Consider the following 11088-nt stretch of genomic DNA (forward strand, 5'->3'; position numbering starts at 1 on the left):
TATATAGTCACACAAAAAAAGGATGTTTTAAACTAAAAAAACACTCGAAACAAAATCAGAGTTATATTTAATATTAAAAAAAAATGACAGCTACGTATTCTAGCCCGACGTTTGGCGTCTTCATCGGGTTAGGGTCGGGTCAGATCCGATTGCAAAATCATATCCTCTGAAGAGCGTTTTTCTAAACCAGACGAAGGCGGAAACGGAGCTGAGCTGAGCGAGCCTTAGATAGCTCGGCCGCCATGGGGCGTTCGATACTCACTCACTTCCTCAATCTCTCCAACACTTCCCCCTGCTCCATCTCCTCATTGTGCGTTTATCTTCTTGTTTGGTTGGTTAGGTTTGATTTGCTGTCGATGCTTTGAGTTGAGTTTGTTTTGATGTTTTGATTTGTGGAAGCAGGCATGGCTGTGTTGGTGTGACCAAATTTTTGAGCAGACCAGGTGCATTTCCTCAGAAGCGGCGTTTGCGGATTGGGGAAAACTTCCGGTGCCTTTGCAGCGTCTCGATTTCGGAACCTTCGACTTCTGAGACCGCCTCTAGCTCCGTAAAGTACTAATTCATCGACATTATTTTTGTTCCTCACTTGTTTATTCTTCCAAGTTGGAAGCAGTAGTTAACCATATTGTTTGCTGTTATTTTGCATCTCTTTTATTTATATATATATTAGGTAATTGACGCGACATAATAGATTTTGGATGTGATGTTTAGAAGAGATAATATGTTTTTTGATTCAGTATTTGAGATGAAATATAGATATAACATGTGATGCTTTTTTAAAAGAGATCTGTTGATGAATAGTATGAAAATAGCTTTGAAAACGTATGTAAACAGAAATGTTTGATGATGATAAAATATTGTTAGCTAATTTAGTGGCACACAAATGCATATGATATGAGTGTAGTTTAATGCATTCATTCATATAAACTTTTGTCAGACTTGATGCTTTTAGGATCATTGCATCAACAGGCATGTTAGTCTTTAGCTGTAATGGGATCACCCTGTAATAAAATTATTTAACGCATGTCCTCACCAAATATGAATTTCGTTATTTTGTAGGAAAAGAATAGTCTCCGGTGTCCAGCCCACTGGATCCATACATCTTGGCAACTATCTTGGTGCCATTAAAAATTGGATTGACTTGCAGGTTCGTGTTCAAGTCTTGTGCATACTATCAGTGTTGAGACATTAAAATTTATTTTGTTCTCTCTTCACTCCAAGTATAATCTTGTGTTTCATGTGCCCTCTCCTCTTTACTCTTGCAGAATGCATATGAAACTCTCTTTTTCATTGTGGATCTCCATGCTGTAAGCTCTAATGTCTGACTTAATTTCTCCTGTATCATGCATTTTATAATTTCAGTCTGATGTACTCCCTGAATTCTCTAGAACCCCAATGTTTTGGATATCCTTGTTTTGGGAATAGTAAAAGTTCAAATCAAAATGGGCTTTTGATGTGATATTTTAAATTGAAAAGGAAATTAGGTGTTTGAAATGACAATTTTTTAGGGGAGAAAATAGATAGATAGCGTTTGAATAGTTGTAAAGACACAATTAAACATACACCTATTAGTATTGTCTCTTTGAAGTACTGGCAAGAAACTTATGGTCTTGGGAGTTTAGGATAAGGTCGAATATTGTTTGATGAAATCTGCATTACTGTACCATTTGGAAATCATACTTTCTACATATTTTCATGAAAATGACAAGCTATGATTTGCCAATTCCCAGTTTAATGAAGTGATGGTTTCATAATTTATGCCACATTTTTTATAAGGAAAATTTCTTCCATTTATTATTGTTTAACAGTTGAAAATTTCATCTTTTGTTCAACATTTTAATGGTTTTTACTGCATACTACTCTATCTGTGCTTGCAGATAACACTGCCATATGATACACAACAGTTGTCAAAAGCAACAAGAGATACTGCAGCACTTTATTTGGCGTGTGGTGTTGATATTTCTAAGGTTTACCTTTGCTTTATGTTCCTATCAGAAAAATTCTATTTAGTTGGCTAGGAGATTCCTATAAAAGGATCTGTTAATTTCCATCTGCAGGCCTCAGTTTTTGTGCAATCTCATGTTCGTGCTCATGTAGAATTGATGTGGCTGCTGAGTTCTGGCACCCCGATTGGTTGGCTCAATAGGATGATTCAATTTAAAGAGAAATCTCGGAAAGCTGTGGGTTTTCTGTTCTCTCATACTTATTAATTTATTTATCCTTTGTTTACTGTATTATTGTTTGTTCAAATAAGTAATTAAATCTTTCTTGTAACTTAGATGTAATCTTAATTTAATGCCCCAGGTTGATATATGTGTCTGTGATAGCATGAAGTGACAAGATAGAATTACTTTTTGCTTTGGGAACATTGGAAATATGACCCTATAATCTATATGCATGTATGTATTGATGTTATATGTATCATGTAGATAACCGATTTCCTGAGATGCATTTGTCTCTGCTAACAATCATCTGTATCTTTTGCATTTTTTACTAGCTGTGTTGCAGTAACTATGAAGACATTCAATATTAGAAAGCATGCTCACTTAGTATACCTCTGTTTTTACTTTTCAGGGGGATAGCAACGTTGGCGTTGCACTTCTAACATATCCAGTGCTTATGGCTTCTGACATCCTCTTGTATCAAGTAATTATCTTTTGTGCAATTTTCCTTGCAACAGCACTTATCTTTTACTAATATAACTTTTATTTATTTACACTATGTATATACTTGTTTTGTTCATAGAGTTACTTGCTCTCCAATGTGATTATGTTTGCATTTCTAGAATGACTATTGTCATTTTAAATAATAATTGCTTGTGCAGTCTGATTTTGTCCCTGTTGGCGAGGATCAGAAGCAGCACCTTGAGCTGACTCGAGAAATAGCTGAACATTTCAATTATGTATATGGTGGAAGAAAGTGGAAGAAGCTTGGAGGGTAAGTTTAGGAGATGCGGGATTTTTGCCTAATGATCATGCTAAACTTCTGTCTCAAAATTGCTGCTATTACTGTATTTGGTTTCTATTTTGCATAGGAGACTAAATGATTTTTTTTATGAACATTTTGGGTCGAAGACGAGGTGGTGCCATTTTTAAGGTGTTGTTTTGCTCATCAATCAAACATGCACACAGTTTCCAGATACCTTACAAATTGAGATTTAACAAAATGTTTTCATGATATGATGGTTGTAGGTTCCCGAACCCCTTATTCCTCCTACTGGAGCTCGTGTGATGTCTCTCACTGATGGTCTTTCCAAGGTTATACCCTTCTCATTTCCTTTCTGATGAACATCTTTCAGCAACAATTGAATTGCACAACTTTTTTTTTTTATTTTTTATTTTTAAATTATGTAGAAGGAAAATGTTTGCACAATTAAAATTATCAGCTTGGATAAGGATTTGGGTGGGGCGACCTTACCTTTTTAGATTTTTCCAAGGGGGTATGGGGATTACAATTGAGAGAGTGAACTTAAAGAATTTTATTTTGTACTCCTTGATCTTGTTGCATAACATGTGAATTTTCTACCTGTAGCTTCATAATTGACCAGTCTGCTATTTTCCTGTAGCTTCAAATGGGGCCATAGTTATGAAAATTTTGATGAGCACAACTGCACATGATCTTGATTAATTTTGAGTTGAAATTCTCTCTTTGGTTTTGTTAATCAAGCAGTCAACATGTGGTTTTTGTGATCTATGGATAATCAACATCAGAGTTAGAATATATTTTTTTTGCATTTAAAAGAAATTTTCTGTTATTTAATCTGCTTTTCATCTGGTGGCAACTTATCATCACCGTTTCTTCTAGCAGCTGATTTTTGGATGCCTGATACAATATTCTTATCTATCAGTCTCGCATCTCTTCTGTTTTCTGACTAAAATCAGGCTTTAATCTTTGTCCGTAGATGTCTAAATCGGCCCCTTCTGATCAATCTCGAATCAACTTGCTTGACTCAAAAGATGTGAGTATAATAATTTCTTGTATGAATTTCGCGAGCCTATGTTTCACTATGTGATGTCCCATTGCATCTAATTAAATTTCGTTATTCTCTAAAAAGTAGCACCTCGATGATTTTCCTATTTAATAGCCAAGTTACCTTCATTATGAGCTTTTATTTTGAAGAGAAAACTACAGGTGTTCAAATCGAAAAAGTGAGACCTCTGGTTGAGTTTCTGATGCTATGCTGCTAAATGTTACGTAGCGTGCATGAAATGAAGTTTAAGATTCTTATTTTCTATATATAGTTTACATATAGCAATCCTTGATATTCTTATTATCTTCACATTTATCCTGGATTCGCAGTTGATTGCCAACAAGATAAAACGTTGCAAGACCGACTCGTTTCCAGGGTTAGAATTTTCTGCTTTTGTTATTTCCTTGTTGAAACTTATCCTTTCTTATATATGTGCTCGTATTTATGCCAAGACTTCGCTGCGACAAGTCCCCAAGCTTAATATTGCGTTTGTTTAATTGGAATTTTGCAGCTTGGAATTCGACAACCCCGAGAGACCTGAATGCCATAATCTTCTTTCAATATATCAGCTCGTTAGTGGCAAGACGAAACAGGTACTAAGTCTAAGACATCACTCTACTAATTTTAAAATCCCACCGACCTATTTATCTGTTTGAAAGCTTTAATTAAATTACAAACATGTTGTTAACATTTTGAAATGGGTGACGTCGGTGCAGGCAGTAGCGGAAGAATGCGAAGCAATGAATTGGGGAGCATTCAAACCTATTCTAACTGATGCAATAGTCGATCATCTACATCCGATCCAGGTTCGTCTTCTCTTGCAATTGCAAATCAATCAATTAAAATCCAGTTCCCACTCGCAGCTGCTAATGCTATTCCTTGAAAAATGAAAATTATAAGTACTGTGTGTATGTCGATGGCAGGTTTCCTACGCGGAAATTACTTCGGATCCTAATTACTTGGACGACGTATTGGCAAAGGGAGCTAGCGAAGCTGCAGTCATAGCAGATGCTACTCTAGACAACGTATACCAAGCCATGGGGTTTTTACGGAGGAGAGGAGACCACCACATGATCGAGTAATGTAGCACGTTTTTGGTTCCACCAAAATATATTTATCAGATTTTAATTTATTCCGAAATTTGATTTGATTTGATTTAACTTTGATAGTATACTGAACATTTTTGACATCATCAAATCCCTTAAGTGATGTTTGTTTGTGGATTTGATTTTTTTGTTTGAATTTTTGAATAATAAAAATTTAAATTAAAATAGCGGTTTTAAATGATATAAAGACCCAAATTGGTACAGTCCAATCCAGCCCAAAATCAAATTTGCTACAACAAATGCGGGGCCTTGAATTCGAACATTTAAATGACCCAACAATATCAACCTAGGCCTGCCTCACCAGGAATGAGCCCATCTAGACCTGACAAATTTTTTTAATATATATTATCTAATAATACAATTTATTTGCTATTATATTTATTTTAAAATATCTAAAATATTTGCTTATTATAATAAAAAATCTTATTAATTTTTTTTTTAGAAAAAAAACGGCCGAAACAAAAATTGAGGCATAATAATAATAATAATAATTTATAAGTATATATATGAAATAAAGAATCTCTAAACATAAAAAAATGTATTCAAACAAAATATTAAATATTTTAAAACGGGAACATTAATTTAAAAAATATATAAATACATATAAATAAATAACATTGTATTGCATACATTTCAACAATGTCATTTACTGGTCATCATTTAAATCAAATATATAGTTGAATAACTATTTACTAATTTATTCATTTGCAGTTTTAACATGTAACATATGAATACCATTGTATATATAAAGTAACAGAGATCAAAAGGATTAAATACCGACTTCATAGAAAAACCACACCAGCGCGTGATCCACTCTTTAAATAAAATAAATTAATAAATACAAACATTCAATATACAAAATCAAATCCAAACATTGATACTATTCCAAACATATATAATTGCAATAATCAGAGGAAGCCATGCATCACCATTATCATCTTCTTACCACAAAAGTAAAACAATCACACAAACCAGTCGTAAAAAGAAGGCAAAAGGCACAACCAATGAAACAACATATCCCCACTTTTGCAAATGCAAGCCAAAATGAATAAGGCAGACACCACACGTCTAAAAAAACAACAACAAACAAACAAAGAAGAAGAAGAAGCCGAAGAATTTAAAACACGATGCAGCAGTGATATTATATAAGCGGCGCTCACACGCAAAATCTAACCTGATACTACAGCATCAATCACAATATACATTTGCACCAGGTTTTATCGCGGAGTCAATCACGGGACAAACCCGATATCCTTAAAGTACTCGTGCTCCAGAGCGCTCCTCGCAGTGATTCTTTTGCTGGGATCAAAGCATAGCATTTTCTGCAAGAGTAGAACAAACAATGAATAACTCAGCCGCCTTAAATAAATCGTCAGATTTCTTTAATCAGACCAACCAAGATTTTTAGACCTTCTACAGAGAATAATCCTACAAGATTGTTTTATCCAAACCTCAAATACCCATCTCATGTACAAAGTTTAGTGTGCATTATTCGAGTTAATATTTTCTTCTAAGTCGTTAAAACTTGTTCGCATATTAAAGAGCCATTCTGACACGAGGAGGATCTGATAAAAGAAAATTTTATGCCCCTTCTGTTGAATTTTTTCTTTTATGTCGTAAAGATTCCTTGTGTGGGTTTTTGGTTTTCAATGTTCTATAGATAGTAGCCAAGAATTCTGTAGCTACCATTCGTTTGTACTTCCTAAATTAAGGAAATAAAGAACTTACACCAAGGAGGTTAAGTCCAGCTCCATCGAGATTCGGAACAACAGTTGCCAGGTCCTACAAATTTACGATATACCAATTGTACCGTTAATGGATTGCACAAGATTGCGATGCAGAGAGGGTGGATGGATAATTTAACCAAAGTTTAATCACCTTGGCAGGCCACTTGGGAAATGTTGACTTAAAATCTGGAAGAGACGTCACTCCAGGCCATGTATCTTCATTCGGAGTGCCCATGACTCTGATAAAAAATGTAGATATAAATAAGGCTCCTAAATATAGATATGAAGAATGGAAGAAAATTGTTACTTATTTTACATTTCGATGAGGTTTATATTAAGTATGAAGGATACAATAAATGGAGACAGATGTTGCATCGCATCATCACTATTTAAGGCAAGAAAATTAATGGTTGGACAGATTTTACCTAAATATTTTGAAGAGCTCGTCAATCTCAGAGTCACCAGGAAACAGAGGTTTCTGGTTGACCATTTCGGCAAATATACAACCTACTGACCATATGTCAACAGGAGTAGAATAGTGGCGTGATCCTAGAAGAATTTCCGGAGCCCTGTACCATAGTGTGACAACCTGCAGCATAATGAATTCATATAAGAGAAAATAAACAATGTAGCAACTTAAACGAAAATTAATTATTCACGATGATTTATACTTTTAAAAGACAAATAAAATGTTTGCAATGAAGTTTCAAACTAGCTAGCTACAGAGTTATCAATAGATCCAGTAGCTTGCAAAAGTAAAAGCAGGACATCCAATTCGAAACATGTACCTCGTGTGTGAAGGTCCTGACAGGAATGCCAAATGCTCTGGCCAATCCAAAGTCTGCAAGCTTTAATGCATTGGTACGGCGATCTATCAGCAAGTTTTGAGGCTTCAAATCTCGGTGGAGGACACGATGAGAATGGCAATAGGCAATGCCGCGTAGTATTTGATAGAGAAACATCTGCATGATTAGAGATTGACTGCATGACAACTTTGATTTTCAAGTATTGATTCTATTCTTATCATCACAGATATATGAAATAGATCAGCTCTTCCGAGATAATTTTTTCTTAGCCTTTAGGACTCACTTACATTTGCAAGAACTTAGAACCTTTAAAAAAAATTTCATTCATTACATGAATACCATCACCTAAACAAATCAGAATCTTGCAGTTTTTATATTTTGGGAATTGTATCCAAAAACCACATATCTATCAACCGGATTGCTCAAATAACAAAAAGGTTTTAGGGATCCAAAAGCAACAGAGAGGTCACATACTTTAACCAAGCGAGGATTTTTAGAGAATTCTGGACAAGAATCCATGTGTTTCTTCAAGTCCAAGTCCAGATATTCAAATACAAGATACAACCGCTTCTCGCTGTGCACAACATCCTGTAACCTGTGAAAATAGTCAGAAATTATTCTGCATTTGCGTAATTATTATATATTATGCTCCTTACTAAAGATTGAGTTTCAATAAACCATGCTAAACTATAATATCTTATTTACATCGAGGCATCTGCCTTCACATTTTATTCTATGCTGTCAAACCTTTTACCCTCTTACATTTTTAAGCCTCCTCTTAAAGGGATTTCTGACATACCTTACAATATTTCCATGCTGCATCTCCTTCAACAGAGATATTTCTCTGATAGCTGTGCTTGGTACCCCCTCATCTTCCTGCTCTAATCGAATTTTCTTCAAAGCAATAGTTTCATTAGTCATACGATCACGAGCCTTGTACACCACTCCATATGTTCCCTCGCCAATCTTCTCAACCTTTTCATACTGCATTTTAGAATTTTGAGAACATCACAATTCATTACAAGCACCATAATCTGAAATAAGAGCGAGTTAGTATCATTACCTGATCCATCTAGTGAACTGTGGTTGAAATGGCCATCAGCAAAGAGTAGAGAAGGGGAAAAAAAATAAAATGGCTACGTCATGATCCAGTGGTAATTGCAAATGGTTACAATCGCATATTGATTCACAAATCAACCAATGTAGGGGGAAATAACAGACACATTAAATCCACAGTTTGAAACTTATCAAGGCCAATTTAAGAAGGCGTTTACAGATATTTGACTCTTAAAGAAAATCTATTCAAATCAATGTCAACGGAGCATTAGTAGCAAGCGATTCTTCTAATTGTGGAACTATTAAGTAAATTGAAAAAATCCAATTGAACCGCAAATAGAGATCAAACATACAGATCACTACATCAGACAATAAAATCATCACCACCATATCATTATAAGTCGAACAATTACAGAAAAACCAAAACTACTTTCAAAATCATTAACTTCCAAAACCAAATATACCAAATCAAACACTGAAAATTGGCACAAAAACCAGAAATCAACATACATTTTCTCCACCACCAAATTTAAACTACAAAAAAAGAAGGTACAGAAATAGTAAAGCCAATAAATAAGCAGCGCTGAAAATAAAGTTATACTACTTAATTTCCTTCACAATTATCACTCTCAATGCACAACTGCTGCACCTATCGTTTTCCAGTTGCATTCACGAACAAATAAATTAACATCGATCCATCATTAAACAAAAGATGTGAAACCACAAAACTCTGTTCTGCGTGCATTCTAATCGTGCGAGAAGCGCGAAGAACAAGCAAAAAAACAAGTCGAGAATCGATGCAATTTCTTACCAGAGATCGACGAAAACGGAGGGAACCAAAAAGAGTGGGTTTCTGTCTGCAATTCCGAGCAAAGTCTAGATATAGGGTTGGTCTTTCTATACATACATATATATATATACACGTATTATATAATACATAATGATGTGTACGCATAAATATACATTTTTATTTTTTTTTCATGTATAAATATTTTTTTATTTAATTAAAAAAAATAAAAACTAAAAAAACGCATTTAAAATTGTTTTTTTTCACGCTATTTTTTGCATTGTGCGTGATTTTTTTTTTAAATAAATATTATATTCGTTATTTATAATATTATATAAACAACGAAATACATTAAAAAGAAAAATAAAATATTATTTCAAAATACAAATAACAGCAATTAAATAATGGATAATAGCATTAAGTTATCTTTACGAGAGTAGAAAGAATATTAATGTTAGATGAAATTTGAAACATAATAAGTTTTGTAAATAATTTGATTAATATACTAATAATGAACCGATTCAAATTAAATGAAATAATTTGACCTAATTAATTAATTAATGATTGAATGGTGGCGACGAATCGAGTTTGTAGTGTACTGAGTGAGTGACTTTCCTTAAACAGTATAATTATTGTGATTCGTTGCAGTCAGTACATTGCATCAAATGGATGCATTCCCAGTATACACTCTTTCATGCTCTTTACTTATGCTCTTTTTTCTTTTTTTTTGGACATTTTCTTTATTATTAACTAAAATAAACTAAATTATCATATAAAATATTTATTTTCTTTTAAAATACTATGTTAAAATTATAATTTAATGTAAAATTACAAATATAACACACTCCTATTTTTTAAAACACCAGCAGTTGGAATTTGTTTATGATTTTCGATATGTATAATATTTATATTCATATTATTTCACAAAAATTACTAATTCAATAAAAAAAATATTCAATTCATCCCAATACAATAGTCTTGTTTACCAGTTTTGTCCGTCTCAAAACAATAGTCTCATTTCCATAAATAATTATATCACTATAAAATTACCATTACTTTTTCATTATTATTACACAATTGTAATTACTTTTTATATTAATACACTCACAAAGGGTAAAAAAGTCTTTTACCCACATTTTTTTTACTCACTATTAATATAATATCAATAGTCTTTAAATTTCGTGCCAAACACAACTAGACTATAGTTTTTAGACGGAGGGAGTAATATATTAGTAAGACGATTTTCATATTTCATATTGAAAAATATTTCAAATTAAAATATAAAAAAATAATTTAAATATATATTTTGAAGTTTTAATTTAAAAAATAAAGAAATAAAATAAGTAATAATAACTATTTAATTTAATATTTGAAGTCCTTTCTTTTGTTTAAAATTTTGAATAAAAAACAAATATTGAATAGATACATATAACTACAAGTATTATTCTCTCCCAAGATGGCCCAAGCCTTTCGTTTAATGTGCTATTTTGGGCTTTATGTTTTTCACAAAATGCTGATTGAAATTTATAGGTGGTTTAAATGTCTGTGAAAGGCATGTCTCATACTTGTCACAATTATTTTATTTTCTTAATCTTGAAATGATTTATGTTATATTTAATATTTTTAAATAAATAAA

General features: G+C 32.9%; 2 protein-coding genes across 4 annotated transcripts; one reads left to right on the forward strand and one right to left on the reverse strand.

Moving 5' to 3' along the window:
* The first annotated feature begins 145 nt into the window (after positions 1-145).
* On the forward strand, positions 146-5193 carry LOC127243613 (tryptophan--tRNA ligase, chloroplastic/mitochondrial). Of its 3 annotated transcripts, none has more exons than XM_051263711.1 (15): positions 146-310; positions 403-552; positions 1060-1147; positions 1266-1319; positions 1878-1967; positions 2058-2180; positions 2575-2646; positions 2825-2937; positions 3075-3096; positions 3192-3257; positions 3902-3958; positions 4300-4346; positions 4482-4563; positions 4687-4776; positions 4894-5193. In XM_051263711.1, the coding sequence occupies exons 1-15, from the start codon at positions 243-245 to the stop codon at positions 5050-5052; spliced, it is 1281 nt and encodes a 426-aa protein (XP_051119668.1). In that variant the 5' UTR covers positions 146-242; the 3' UTR covers positions 5053-5193. The 3 variants fall into 3 exon arrangements, with proteins under 3 accessions (XP_051119668.1, XP_051119669.1, XP_051119670.1); XM_051263712.1 differs by having other exon boundaries at positions 1266-1307; XM_051263713.1 differs by lacking the exon at positions 3902-3958.
* An 808-nt stretch (positions 5194-6001) lies between these two features.
* Positions 6002-9563, reverse strand: LOC127243139 (cell division control protein 2 homolog A-like). Its single transcript, XM_051263010.1, has 9 exons — positions 9477-9563; positions 8673-8689; positions 8409-8593; positions 8084-8204; positions 7592-7765; positions 7229-7392; positions 6955-7042; positions 6805-6858; positions 6002-6398 (listed from the first exon to the last, which is right to left on the reverse strand). Exons 2-9 carry the CDS (start codon positions 8679-8681, stop codon positions 6309-6311), a joined length of 885 nt encoding a protein of 294 aa, XP_051118967.1. The 5' UTR covers positions 8682-8689; positions 9477-9563; the 3' UTR covers positions 6002-6308.
* Positions 9564-11088: the final 1525 nt, after the last annotated feature.

This window comes from Andrographis paniculata, unplaced genomic scaffold, assembly GCF_009805555.1.
Source record: "Andrographis paniculata isolate CXL003 unplaced genomic scaffold, ASM980555v1 Contig95END, whole genome shotgun sequence".
Lineage (NCBI taxonomy): Eukaryota > Viridiplantae > Streptophyta > Magnoliopsida > Lamiales > Acanthaceae > Andrographis > Andrographis paniculata.

Excerpts from the sequence above, each read along its gene's own strand:
- LOC127243139 (XM_051263010.1), bottom strand. Across the intron at positions 8,205-8,408 it reads CAGCATGGAAATATTGTAAG|GTTACAGGATGTTGTGCACA; the intron begins GTATGTCAGAAA and ends CTATTTTCACAG. Across the intron at positions 6,399-6,804 it reads CTGGACTTAACCTCCTTGGT|AAAATGCTATGCTTTGATCC; the intron begins GTAAGTTCTTTA and ends CTACTCTTGCAG.
- LOC127243613 (XM_051263711.1), top strand. The coding sequence starts at position 243 with ATGGGGCGTTCGATACTCACTCACTTCCTCAATCTCTCCAACACTTCC. Across the intron at positions 2,647-2,824 it reads CTGACATCCTCTTGTATCAA|TCTGATTTTGTCCCTGTTGG; the intron begins GTAATTATCTTT and ends TTGCTTGTGCAG. Across the intron at positions 4,777-4,893 it reads ATCATCTACATCCGATCCAG|GTTTCCTACGCGGAAATTAC; the intron begins GTTCGTCTTCTC and ends TGTCGATGGCAG.